The sequence below is a fragment of the Neolamprologus multifasciatus genome, chromosome 18 (assembly GCF_963576455.1).
Source record: "Neolamprologus multifasciatus chromosome 18, fNeoMul1.2, whole genome shotgun sequence".
NCBI classification, from domain to species: domain Eukaryota; kingdom Metazoa; phylum Chordata; class Actinopteri; order Cichliformes; family Cichlidae; genus Neolamprologus; species Neolamprologus multifasciatus.
In genome coordinates this window covers 14,641,380-14,654,772 of record NC_140456.1, presented here as the reverse complement: position 1 = coordinate 14,654,772, position 13,393 = coordinate 14,641,380, and the positions used below count along the sequence as shown (strand labels likewise).

The window sequence follows — 13,393 nt, the reverse complement described above, 5'->3', positions numbered from 1 at the left end:
CAAATTAAATAAATGCATTTGGTACAAATATATACACAGTTGTAAAAATAAATAAATGAAATGTAAAAAGAAGTATAGCAATAAAAATCAGAAGATTAAATGCAATTTTAATTAAGTGGGCCGTGTCAAATGGCATCAAATATGAAATGAGTCTGCTGTGATCCTGTGACAACAAATGCTTGTGTGTGGAGTCCATTTCACTCTAGGTATTACTAAATGTTTTTCCTCGGTGACCAATGACAATGGAATATTTTTCACCTAAAGTCCTAACCTAAAGTCACATGTCACAGATTTCAAAGAGAAGAGAAAAATAAAAACAGCTTCATAGGATTTTGACAGCATTTTATTATCTCCAGGAACAGTAGTGCAACATTAAAATGCACATCTTTAGTTGTACAAAACTTTGACTTGAAGCATTAAAAAGTGAAAAATAGATTTGGATGACTTCAAGCGATTATGCAAAAGATGTGACATTAAATAAATACAAAGTGTATTGTATGAAAGTATTTACAGACTGAATCAACATTTAATTTAACAAGTGGCTGTTTAATGGAAGGTTGTGCAATTCCAACTGAACAGCAGATCTCTGTGCAGTGAAATCTACAGTCTGACCAGTGTCTGTCTCTCTGTTCTTCCTGCACACATTTTCACTGCGCAAAAGATTCAACAGATGCTTTCACAACTTCTGCGAGAGCATGCACATCAGAGGTTTTACCCAGCAATGAGAATATGTACGTTTTTCACAAATATTGTAAGCGATATGCAAGTATTCCTGTGCCTTACAATCTTTGGGTATATAGAAAGAGGTGATTAAAAGCCAAATATGGTATGGCCCCCAACAAATGAAAAAGGCTGCAATAATAGAGTGTTGCACCACCCTCCAGAAAGTGGTGCGGTACTCCGAACGGATAATTGGAGGTGAGCTTCCCTCCCTCCAGGACATCTACAAAAAGTGGTGCCTGAGGAAAGCAGGGAGGATCATCAAAGACTCCAGTCACCCCAGCCATACACTGTTCAAACTATTTCCGTCAGCCAGGAGGTACTGCAGTGTCCGGTCCCGAACCAGCAGACTGAGAGACAGCTTTTTCCATCAGGCAACTTTGACATTATGCACTCCATATGTACATCTATGCAATTTCTTTTGCACAATATTCAACTGCTGACCTCTGTATATTTTATTTTATTTTATTTGTATATATATAATTAGTATAAATATCTAGTAATGTGCATACATTCTTATATTTGTACATATATTTATTCTTAAAATTCTGACATTCCTGCTCTTACATTTAGTTGTGTCTTATGTTTATTGTATCGCACCTCTGTTGCTTGTGAAGCTTGCACACAAGCATTTCACTCATATGTGCTGTACCAGTGTACCAGAACATGTGATGTGACAATAAAAGCAGAGCTATAATCCTGTACCTCTCTGCCACCCTCAAGACAGTTTTGCAAGGCTTAGCAAAACCGCCACCCTCAAGACGGTTTTGCAAGGCTTAGCAAAACCTTGCAAAACTTGCATAACAAATGTATAACGCATGATCACTCACTTTGTCATCAGTGGATGTGAAGTTTGCCATTTTGAATTTTCTGGTAAATATGAAATTAAAACACAATTGAACACAATGATTGAGCAGTTTTCTCTAAAATGACAGAAACTGTTGATTTTGGTTCTATGTTGTATATTATATTGTGGCAGAGCTTCGTGTGCGGTGCAGCTGTGGGGGAGGTGAGCGGCGTCAACACACACACCTCACCGGCATAAATAGACCGAACTAGGTCCTGTTGTGGTTGTTGCTGGTATGTGGTTGACGGTGAGCTGGAAAGTAATGATGTGCGATACCACTGATTTCCTTTCCGATCCAATACCAAGTAATATTCAGGGTGGTATCGACGATACTGATCCGATACCGATACGTTGTACAAAAACTGATTTTATTTATTGTATCTCAAATTATAGCATCATAATGATTACAGGACATCAGAGTACTTGTTTCCAACAATGACGGCAGCTGCTTAGTTTTAATATTACTCTTATTTCTCTTTCTGGGTCGCAAAAAAACTTTTAACATATTTTCAGGTGAGAATGTAGCTGTGTAAACTTCAAATATCTGAGCCGACCGACACATCGTCTTCAAACCCCCGAGGTCTTTCGCTACTCGGGTTAAACATGATATATAAGTCACTTAGATAACTTAAAAATGTTATTGTTTGGCTTTTTCAGTGTTTTATTTGTTCGTGAGTAAATCAGTTTGGCTGAGATTAAAGTTATTAAATTAGATTAAATTAAATTTAACTTTATTAATCCCTCGGGAGGGTTCCTCTGGGGTTTTCACACAGCTGAATAAATGTCAAACAGAAAACTGATTAAACAAAAGTGTGAGACGGTCGAGAGTTTACGCCAGCGCCCGGTTATATTTTAGATAGCAAGGAGCAGACGGCAGAGTTTCACTCCACCGAGGGAGCTCGTGACGTATACCCGGCTTTCTCGACCACGAAGGCCGTGTCCTCAGGTGGAAGCAGCCTCTGAATTTGGACACCCCCGCTGTATCCGGACATTTAACGTATTTCATCCGATAAATAAACACTATAAAATGTATTTATCCCCCCCAACAGCCTTTTTGAATGTCTCCCTAGTGTGGCCACAACACCTCACGTTTTTGCCACATGTATCGCAAACCACGTCTCAGTTTTTGTGGAGGTAAAATAGGTTCGCACATGACTCCAATTACGCTCAGCCATTGTTGTGAGTGCGCACACCAAGGGGCTGCGAGACAGCCTATTTCGCAAATGACTATGAAAGGCGGAAGAGGAACTAGTTCCTTTGAATGTAGACAATCCGAATGTTATAGTTTCTTTCCACTGTGTTCCTGTTAATGATAAACTACAAATTTACCCTAATTTACTAAAATATCAATATTTTAATGTGAGAATCGATTCTAGAACATAAATGATTGGTATCAGAGGAATCGATATTTCATGATCGATCCGCACATCACTACTGGAAAGCTTCAGCCATAAATAAAAGTGTAGGCTGAAAAGCATGAAAATGCGTTTGGGTCTGTTGTGGATCTTTCACATATATCACACCAAAAGGACTAATAAAAGTACCAAATTTCAGAAAACAGACACAGCAACTTACTCCACACAACAACTGTCAAGTCTTCCGTTAAATTTTACTGTTATGAAAATGCTGTAGGATGTTCTTTTGAAATTTATTAGTTCCTGTTTTTGGTTCCCACTAAGTCAGAGATTACACAAAAAACCCAAAAACGACATCATGAAAAAAAAAGGTTTAAATTAACTTGTGCAACAATTTTTCACATGAAAAATGAAGCTTTATCAGAATAATCCGGGAAATAACTGTCTATTATGCCAGCTATTCAAAACCCATATGGTGACTTGAGCAACATCCTCTTTTTTCTTTACACTGAAAATAAACAATAAAATCTATGTTTATTTTATATATTTTTTCACTAACTGAAACAGACTCAAAAAGAAATGTAACTTTTGTTCTGTTTTTTTGTGTAAAGCATGAGGGTATCTAAAATTAGAATAAATAAAAAGGCAGAAACCCCAGTATTCTTTTGGAAGAAAAGTATTTCTTGCTGAAAATATGTAAACATGATATCAATACACATAAATGCAAAAACATAACATCAAACACAAATCATCAAACTGATATGGGTTAATGACATTTCTAAGGCATAAAACAGGAGACAAACATACTAAAATTAAACTAGCACAAAGCTACAGATTTTATTTCCATGTTTTTTTCCCATGGTTCAAATTTTCAAATTGAGATATTTTCCTCACATGGTATATTGTGGTTGTTTTCATATCCTAATTTCATTAAAAATGATTCCTAATAAATTCATACAACTTAGACTTTTTAGTTTGCTAAAATTTTGTTAGATATACAAGCAAATTACCCTGTCGTCGTAACAGGTAGGTTTTCAAAACTCACAAGCTTAGTGTTAAGTGAAGACATGAGCTGTCTACTGATTACCACTTGGTGATTTGCTAGATTACTTTATGGAGGAAGAAATCCAGGGCACCCGGACATATTAGCTGAGTTGCATCCTTTGGAGGACCCGGCCCACATAGACTGCGAAGGCCGGGTCCTCCAAAGACCGAGAAGGCCGGAAATGTGAACCTCTGAAATGGGATGGTCTAGCCTTCAGATTTGCATCACCACTGTCTCGGTGGAGTTTATGTTCCTTGTTATCTAAAATATAACAGGACATTGGAGTAAATTCTCGACCATCTCACACTTTTGTTTTATCAGTTTTCTGTTTGATGTTTATTCAGCTGTATAAAAACTGTAACTTTAATCTCAGCCAAACCGATTTACTCGCAAACAAATAAAACACTGAAAAAAGCCAAACAATACAATTTTAAAGTTATCTTAGTGACTTATATATCATGTTTAACCTGAGTAGCAAGAGACTCCGCGGGGTCTGAAAACGATGTGCTGGGAGTCCGGTGTTAGCCGGCTCTATTGAACCTTGACCACCCGGTCACCTATCGAGTTGGTGGGTAACAGACGTCTCCGAAAATGTCGGAGCACTTTTGCAAATATGTGATGTCTCGATAAACTGAGCAGATATTTGAAGTTTACACAGCTACATTCTCACCAAAAAATATGGGAAAAACCTATCCCAGAATTTGCACCACGAAGGATACACCTGACCCATCCTTCAAATGCAGCGAAATGAAGAACGCATTTGTCGGCCACATTTGGAGCAGCGTTCGAATTGGAACAGCCTTCGTCGCCTTTCTGTGACATAATCGGCCTTGAAATGTGGCCTCTGAAAGATGCAGCCCCTGAACTGAGACACAGCCACAGTGTGCTACTTTCCACCGTTTATCTTCTACTGATGAGGAGGATGTCACTACGTTGAATTATTGAGGCAATTCTTCTTATTGGATGAAAAACAGAGAAATCCAAGGTAACTGGTTTGGATCCGTATGAGGCAGAAAGGTGAGAAAAGAAAAACAAAACAAATCAAACAAAAAAGAACAAAAAACCTAGTATAAAAGTGTGTTTTCAGTGCCATTAAAACCCACTAACAATGTTTAATAATAGTTAAATAGATGCATGAAATGAACCTTCAATTCAGCCAAATTACTGTGAGCTTTGGTTATGTAATCTATGAGCAGCATGACTGATGCTACCTCACTCGTGCATTAACATCCTAATGAGAGCGTGTGATCTGCATGTTGGAATACGGTTACCAAGAAGCCTTGATCATTTTAAGATATTAAAATGATGTAAATATTATAATGTAACATTTTCATAAGTAAAATAGCGGTTGCTGACGAAGCTCCTGTTAGTTTACCCAGTTATTGAGTTGTTTATGTTTATATTTACTTTATGTATTCGTGTGTGTATTTCTGTTCCTAGTTCTCATTTGCTTCAGAGTTTAGTTTTTACCTGAGTGTCCCTTCCTCTTGTGTCTAGTCTTTTGTATTTAGTCCAGTCATGTGTCTGTTTTCCATGTTCCTTTAGGAATCCTTATGCTTTTGCTTCTAGTTTTGCAGCCATGGCTTATTCTGCTGTCTTGTCTCCACTCATATAATCACCCATTTAGTCGCCGTCTCCCCTTTTTCTCATGTCAGAATGTCTGATTGTATTTCAAAATCTGTTCGACTTCCCTAATTTTTTTGGTATCTCCGGTGTGTTTTCTGTAGTTAAATATTTCAGTCTGTGTATTTCTTTAATTTTAGGTTTTATTAGCTGTAGCTTCAGTTTCGCTTTTTTGGATTGTGTTTTTTGCCATTTTGCCTTTTGCCTTTTTGGATTTCAACAACCTGGAAATTAATAGCTTACTTTAAAATTTACCTCACTCTACCTCTGCATGTCTGCATATTGGTTATCCATTCAATATTTAGTCTGCATGTCTTGCAGATTACGACAGTTAAATTAAATGCAACCACAGTTTCCTGAACAAGAGGACTGATATCTGATACTTAGTTTGTGACTTATTTCACAGAAGTGGCTCTGAAAACAGCCTAACATTATGCACAGTATCATTTTGGAGTCTTTGCAGTTATATTTCTATACTAACTGCACTTGCAAGTTGCATAAATTTAACAGAAAATATATTGGGTGTTGTTGTTCAGCTTATTTTTATTTTTTTTTTACTGTTGCCTTGCTTAAATGGTTGAACTGCTGCTATATCAGCCTATAGCATCTCTTGCTCTCATGGTCAGTGCACAACCTGTATCTTGGTTTAGATGTTCAGGCCAAATGTAAAAAAAAAAAAGAAAAAAAGAGGTGATTGTTTTCATATTGCAGCATGTGGGGAAGGAAAAGGGTTGCCCAAGTGATTTTGTTTTTTCATGACATGACTGGACATGACATGGTTTTTGTAAGGCGGCGTCTCTTCTTGTTTTTTAATCTCCAAAAACATCACAGCTTTTTCGTCACACTGAAATTCAACAGAAGACATGACAACTGATGCTTACGGTAAGTTTATCAGTACTAGTTATACTCTGAATTTGGTACTTAATTATGCTATTTGTATACTACTATACAAAAACTAAAGTACATGTTTCTCTCATTTAAGACAGATTTGCTAAGCTAATGTGTTTAATTATAGTTCTCTGTGTGTGTTTTCTAGAAAATTAAAAATGGAAAACAACATGACAACTAATGATGGAGTGAGGGATCCTGCACATTACTTTTGTAAAGTTGAATTTCCAATTTTTACCGGGACTTCCTTCATCTTGATCTTCATCCTCAGCGTCATAGGCAACAGCCTCCTCTTATGTGTTCTTTTCATCTACGAGGGCCTGAAAAGTATCACAAATATTTTCATCCTGAACCTGTCCTGCTCTGATTTGATCTTCACCATCACACTTCCATTCTGGGCTGTTCATCACCTACACCACTGGGTCTTTGGGGACTTTATCTGCAAATTCGTGACTGCTGCATTCTTTGCTGGTTTGTACAGCAGTGTCATTCTGCTGACTGCCATGGCAGTGGCCCGTTTCATTAGGGTGGTGCTGCCAAACTGGAAAAATAACCGTGCTATAAGAAAGAAGTGTGCAGTTGGTGCTTGTATAGCTGCCTGGATCATCAGCATCTCAGCGTCCCTGAGTGATGCAACAAAAGTAAAGGTTGACAGCTGGGATGGTAAAAACTATTGCTATGATGAATCTGAAGACAAGCTTGGACATTATCTCCAAGTGTCACTGCTATTCTTCCTCCCATTTGCCATCATTATTTTTTGCTATTCTGCCATCCTCAAGACCGTTTTGCAAGGTTTAAATAGAAAGAAGCACAAGACTATAGCTGTGCTGTTGTGTATTGTTGCAGTCTTCTTCATTTGCTGGGGACCATACCATATTATGCTTTTAATTAAATCTCTTTATAAACCGATAGGTTGTAAGGCAGAGGAACGGTTAGAAGTTGCCGACCATATCTGTAAAATGCTTGCTAATTCTCACTGCTGTATGAACCCTCTGCTATATATGCTCTCAAAGAAGTTGCGAAAGCATCTTTTAAATCTTTTGCGCTGTGAAAATGTGCGCAGGAAGAACAGGGAGAGAGACACCAGGCAGAATGTGGCTCTCACTGCTGACAGTCCACATAGTCAGCCATTAAATTAAACATTGATTCAGTTTGTAACTGTAAATGTAGAGACTGTATTTCTTTCATATACATATATATTAGGGGTGCAACGATACACAAAATACACGGTTCGGTTCGGTTTGATACTTTGGTGTCACGGTTCGATATTTTTTCGATACAAAAAAAAATGTTCATGCCTTTTTAATTTGTCATTTATTAAAATTATAAATATATATTTTAACTCAAAAGTACAGTTTTTAAATTTAATGTTGCTGAAACAACAAAGTAATAAAAATAAATAAATCTATCTGGTCGAGAAATCACTCATCTTTGGAAAAGAGAGTTTATTACAGAGAAATGGCTCTTTCCAAAATAAAAGCTATACTATACGCTTCTTCTGGGCTATATTCTCAGCAGCATATTAAACATATCAGGTCCCCATAAGGAGAATCATGTGCTAATGGCTGTCTAAATGACTCGGGTAAAGTTTGTAGCATGTGTGTTTGTTGTTTTTGTCTGCTTCCACTTGTCTTTGCACTAGGATGTTGTCGGAGTGAATGTGCAGTCATATTTGTTGTGTTCCCACTAGTGCTGTCAGCGTTAATCTCGTTGAAATGACGTTAACACCACAACACGGCAAATCTCCGTTAACCCGTGCATGGGGCTGGACGGCCAACACGTTAACGAGCTAACTGCGCTAACACACTAGTTCCCACCCATGTAATTGAGCATTGCGTGGCACATCCGACATACTGTTTTACTTTAGTCCATGACGCGCTTACCTTCAGGGTCATACGTCACATGAAAACCAAAATGGTTCCAAACGCCAGATCTGAATGAGGGTAGGGGAGGTTCAATTTGCCATGTTGCAAGGAGAGCTTAGCTTCTGTCTCGCTAGCTTGCCCTGCGCTCAGTGAATCTGATATTTGTATTGCATGCTTCTAGTTGTTTGTTTTATTATATAAATATATAACGTTGTTTTAATCCATTGTGGGCTGGCTGGACATGGGACAGTTTAGCTAATAGCAGGCACCTGTTGAGGCGTGAGATTGGTGTTTGTTTGTTTTTTCCCTCGTCCTCCTGGGACTAGGCTGGGGTGGTCCCCACATCAGAAGAGGAGTTCCTGTGTCTAACTTTTACACACAAGGAATATTCATCTTGGGTTGTTGGACAATTGACTGGTGGGAATGTGTGGGACTTTGGTGTACAACGAACAACAAATTTTATGGCAAGTTTATTTTTGTCTTTTAAATCAGGTTTTATTATTGCTTTCTGCATCTGGGAATACTTTTTTTCCCCCAGTTAGATGTGTTTGGTCTCTGGGTTTCTGATTCACTTGCTTCCCCCGTTGTATTCAAAGGACCTCCTGGTATGACATTTTGGCGCACCAGCTTTAGGTTCTACGTGTGTGAATATATATGTAAAAACTTACATTCACTGCTTTTATTTGCAATGCTGCCTCTGTACAAAATAACAACAATGTAATCAGTCAAAATCTAAAATACAGTCAGAATGTTAAATAAAACTTAAAAGTAAGGAAGGAATTGTGCTATTAGACAAATCATAAAAATGTGCGGGTATTTAATTTTTACAAACGAAATGTTGGCATTGTGATGAAAGCAGCAGTGGGTTTTTGTTTTGTTTTGTTTGTAACGATTTGTTTCATTGAGTCACAGTGACCCCTGTTGATTTTTGTCATTTATAGATCTCTGGTTTCATGTCATTGTGCCAGAACACAACATCTAAAGTTGCCCACGTTATTTAAATTTTAGTCAGTCTTCTGAATATGGATGGAAAAATAAGACATCCCAGATCTGAATGAATGAAATATTCTTATTAAATACTTTGTTCTTTACATAGTTGAATGTGCCCATATGGAAAAGAAATAGTAAAAACTTACATGATTTACTCATGAAAGTGGCCACTTTCTCATTACTTTCATATATTGTTTTAGTAAGTATCCAAAACATACAAGTTTTATTATATAATCTTTCAAGGGATCTTATATCTGTTTTCACTCCTGTATGCTTTTCATACAAGTTTCACACAAGACAAGACTTTATAAGATTTATATATATCTTTTCCATATGGGTGCTGACAACAAAATCACACAAAAACTATCAACGGAAATCAAATTTAACAACCAAGGAGGTCTGGATTTGGAGTCACACTCAAAATGAAAGTGGAAAAACATACTACAGGCTGATTCGACTTTGATGTGAGGTCCTTAAAACAAGTCAAAATGAGGCTAAGTAGTGTTTGTGTGTTGCCTCCATGTGCCTGTATGACCTCCCTACAATGCCTGGAGATGCTCCTGATGAAGTGGCAGATGGTAGATGGTAGAGGAGATTTGGGAGTGATCTCCTCCCAGGCCTCTTCCACACTCCCTCCCCTTACCCCCAACCAGTCATGGGACATGGCTGTGCCTCCCTGAGCCTGGTCAAGTAAAGGCTTTGACATATATATCATTAGTAAATCTGGCCCTCTATGCCCCTCCTTTATAATCCGGTGTCAGACTGTTAAAGAGAGAAGTATAAGGTCATTCATATTCTCAGCAAACCGTTCTTCTCTTTTCCTGAGGGCTTATCAGTTCTCCTAGTTTTCATCGAGGTGTAGGAACCATGAGAAGGAAGGGAACGAAAAAAAAAAGGTTAGGAATAGAAGATACTTTTGAAACGCACCCTTTGTGTTTCCCTCATCAGCATCAGTGATACAGATTCTTAGATGCAATTTAGGAGACCTACACTATACTTGGTGACCCCATATCTAATTTATATGTTGACTATATTTGACTGTTTTTTTTTAAATATATTTAATCTTTACACTCAAAAGTTTTAACAGCACTGAGACTGCAGCTGAAACAATAAAAAGAACAAACTGATAACATCCGAAGTGGTTGTGGTCTGAGGTTTCGTTTAAAATCAACTGTAAGCGCAACGTTTTACCTTTAGTTTCACTTTGATCTTGATCGAGGAAACTGAAGTGATTTTCTCGCTTCCATTAGCAGGTTGGGAGACATTAAAGTTTCAGAGATGCCGTTTAGTCCTGTATAGGCCATCTCCTCCCTGTATCCGTCTGACCTAATGTAGTCTTAACTTGTTGCAACTAGATATTGTAGTTTTCCTGTCACTAACTGTTTACTTGTTTTATCATGCAGCACCGGGACTTTAGGTGGTATTTGATGGCTCATAGGCTTACTGTGGAAACATGGTGTCCTCCTGAGACCCAGGGGAAAACAAGTTATGATACTTATTTATTTATATTTTTAGAATAATGGAAGCATTGCGTTTAAAACAAACATATTGCATTTTTTAACAAAATTGTTATGTATTTGTTATTTTTATTGTCTGTAGTAGAGTATATTGTATCAGGTGTTGTTTAATCAAAGAATGTTGTGATGTAATAATGTCATACATTTTCAAAATCTATGTGAATTTCCGTTAAAGGAAATTTTGTTACATATTGAAGCAATTAGAAAGAAGCAGATGTAATTACTAAAATATCATATTGTGGCATGTTGGGAGTGGCTAGTTAGCTCAAATCACCATGCCTTGGGAATATGTGTTGCTGTTTAAGATGTTTATTGTTTAGTCAAGAAGTCACTTGGATGAGTGACGAAACGTTTCTCCCAGAATACGCTACGTCCAGATGAACAGAATCAACTTTTAGAGATTTATTTTCCTGGATGACTGAGAATGCATCAAGACGTTTATTGTTTAGTGACTGTTCTTGTTGATGCTGCAGTATAAATTCACTGACAGTTATTGTTTGATGGAAATAATCTTGTACCATGAGTGAGTTCAGGCATGTAGTTATAGACCCTCTGAAGCACAGTGTAATACAGCAGAAGCATTCAGTGAAGTTCTCCCCTTTTCTGCTTGGGGTAGGATAACATGCTCAATCCCAGCATGGGTTCTTTACTGTTAAGAGTCCTCAGCTTGGCACAATATTAACAATAGACAAATAGACTTCTCATTTTAACTTTTGTTTTTGTTAACCTTGCTTCTGCACACCTATACACTCATATCAGTGTTAGATCGTTTCATCCACAAATGACAAAGGACCGGGAGACAGAAAGGATTTTACTCATAACTGTGGAAGTGGAGTTGTTCTTAGAGCTGTCAGGAAATGAGGTGGAGGAGGGCCAGACATTAGAACAAGAAGGTAAAAACTCAGAGTGGGAAATTTCAAGTTTTGAGGAGCCTTAGAAGTAGGGGTGGGTTTTGATTATCGATTTTCTGATGAAAATCGATTCTAGCTTGAATAACGCGATATCGATTCATTAAAATCCTGAATCGATTTTTAAATATAACTTTATTTTGCCCCAAACGACAGAATCTCAGGTTAAACCTCACCTGGGAATACTAGGTGCTGCAAGCGCCTGGGTGGCTGCAGCTCAAGAGATAGAGTAGGTCACCTACTAATTGAAAGGTTGGTGGTTTCATTCCCCAAGTTGATCTCCAGTGCGTCCACTGGAAAGTGAATAGTAGATAGAAAGCATTTACACAGGCAAACCAAAAAAATTGCTTGTAGTACTATGGTAGTCTACGGTAGTGCAAAGTCTACGATGACTGTAGACCAGGGGTGTCGAACCCCAGGCCTCGAGGGCCGGTGTCTTGCAGGTTTTAGATATCACCCTGGGTCAACACACCTGAATCAAATGATTAGTTAATTACCAGGCCTCTGGAAAACTTCAAGACATGTTGAGGAGGTCATTTAGCCATTTAAATCAGCTGTGTTGGATAAGGACACATCTAAAGCCCGCAGGACACCGGCCCTCGAGACCTCCAGTTCGAGACCCCTGATATAAAGAGAAACAGATGTGACAATTTCAGTTTGACATTGTGCAGTGTGTTGTGTTTCAATACCTTTTCTTAATGTTTTTAACTGTGTTTATATACTTTCTGATCAGAATCTTCTATTTTATACTTCTACTACTCCAAAATGATCAGTTGATTATACTGTATTGTAGTAGTGATATTGTAGATCGGTCACTATGATTACATGTCTCCAAAAGTTGAATCTGTTCATCTGGACGTAGCGTTTTTAGTGGGAGAAACATTTCGTCACTCATCCAAGTGACTTCTTCAGTCTCAGCCGACTGCAGGTTTCCCCAATCTTATAAACAGTACATTTGCATAATGACTGAAACCAGCCAACTGAAAGAACAATGGGCTGGGAGGTCAGTTCCTTCATCATAAATATGCAAATTCTCATGACCATTGATCAACAACCACTGACCAAAACCCACTGATCAAAGACCACTGATCAATGTCCATGAGTACCATTCACAGAGAGTTGGGGAATAGTTGCAATCACAGCATTGTAAAATGGCAAATGTGTACCCTTAGGCTCCCTCCTCCTTTTAAAAAAAAAAATCACTTTAAAAGTTGTTGTTTTTTTTATATACATTTGATATTTTGATTATTTTCACATTTTATGTCATGTAAAGTATTCTCAATGAATTTCATTTTAAAAAAAATAAACTAACTTTTGTATCTTGTTGAAGTTTATTTATTTTGAAAGAAATACCTTTTAATATTTTCTTAACAGCATACTTTCTTTTTCAACAAGCGAGCAACTAGCAAATAAATTGCACTTTGACCTGTCGACTTAAGAGGTCGATTTTGTAATCATGTTGGACCAAATTCCTGGTGCAGATCAGTTAGAGTGTAGTGTGAAGAAGCCTGAAATAACTCACTTAGCATGATAATAGAAAAGGCTCAACAATTGATCCAGCATGTTAACATCTTCCATGTTCGGTTCAACAAAGCAGGCAAGTTCAGACGGTGCAGACTCAGCCATCAGATTAGA

General features: G+C 37.7%; 1 protein-coding gene across 2 annotated transcripts; it reads left to right on the top strand.

Moving 5' to 3' along the window:
* The first annotated feature begins 4,219 nt into the window (after positions 1-4,219).
* On the top strand, positions 4,220-13,082 carry LOC146497555 (chemokine XC receptor 1-like). 2 transcript variants are annotated; one of them, XR_014870892.1, is made up of 3 exons: positions 4,220-6,472; positions 6,627-11,177; positions 11,300-13,082. XR_014870892.1 is itself a non-coding variant. In XM_085141542.1 (2 exons), the coding sequence occupies exon 2, from the start codon at positions 6,637-6,639 to the stop codon at positions 7,615-7,617; it is 981 nt and encodes a 326-aa protein (XP_084997668.1). In that variant the 5' UTR covers positions 4,220-6,472; positions 6,627-6,636; the 3' UTR covers positions 7,618-13,082. The 2 variants fall into 2 exon arrangements, 1 of the variants encoding a protein (XP_084997668.1); XM_085141542.1 differs by having other exon boundaries at positions 6,627-13,082.
* The last annotated feature ends 311 nt before the right edge of the window (positions 13,083-13,393 follow it).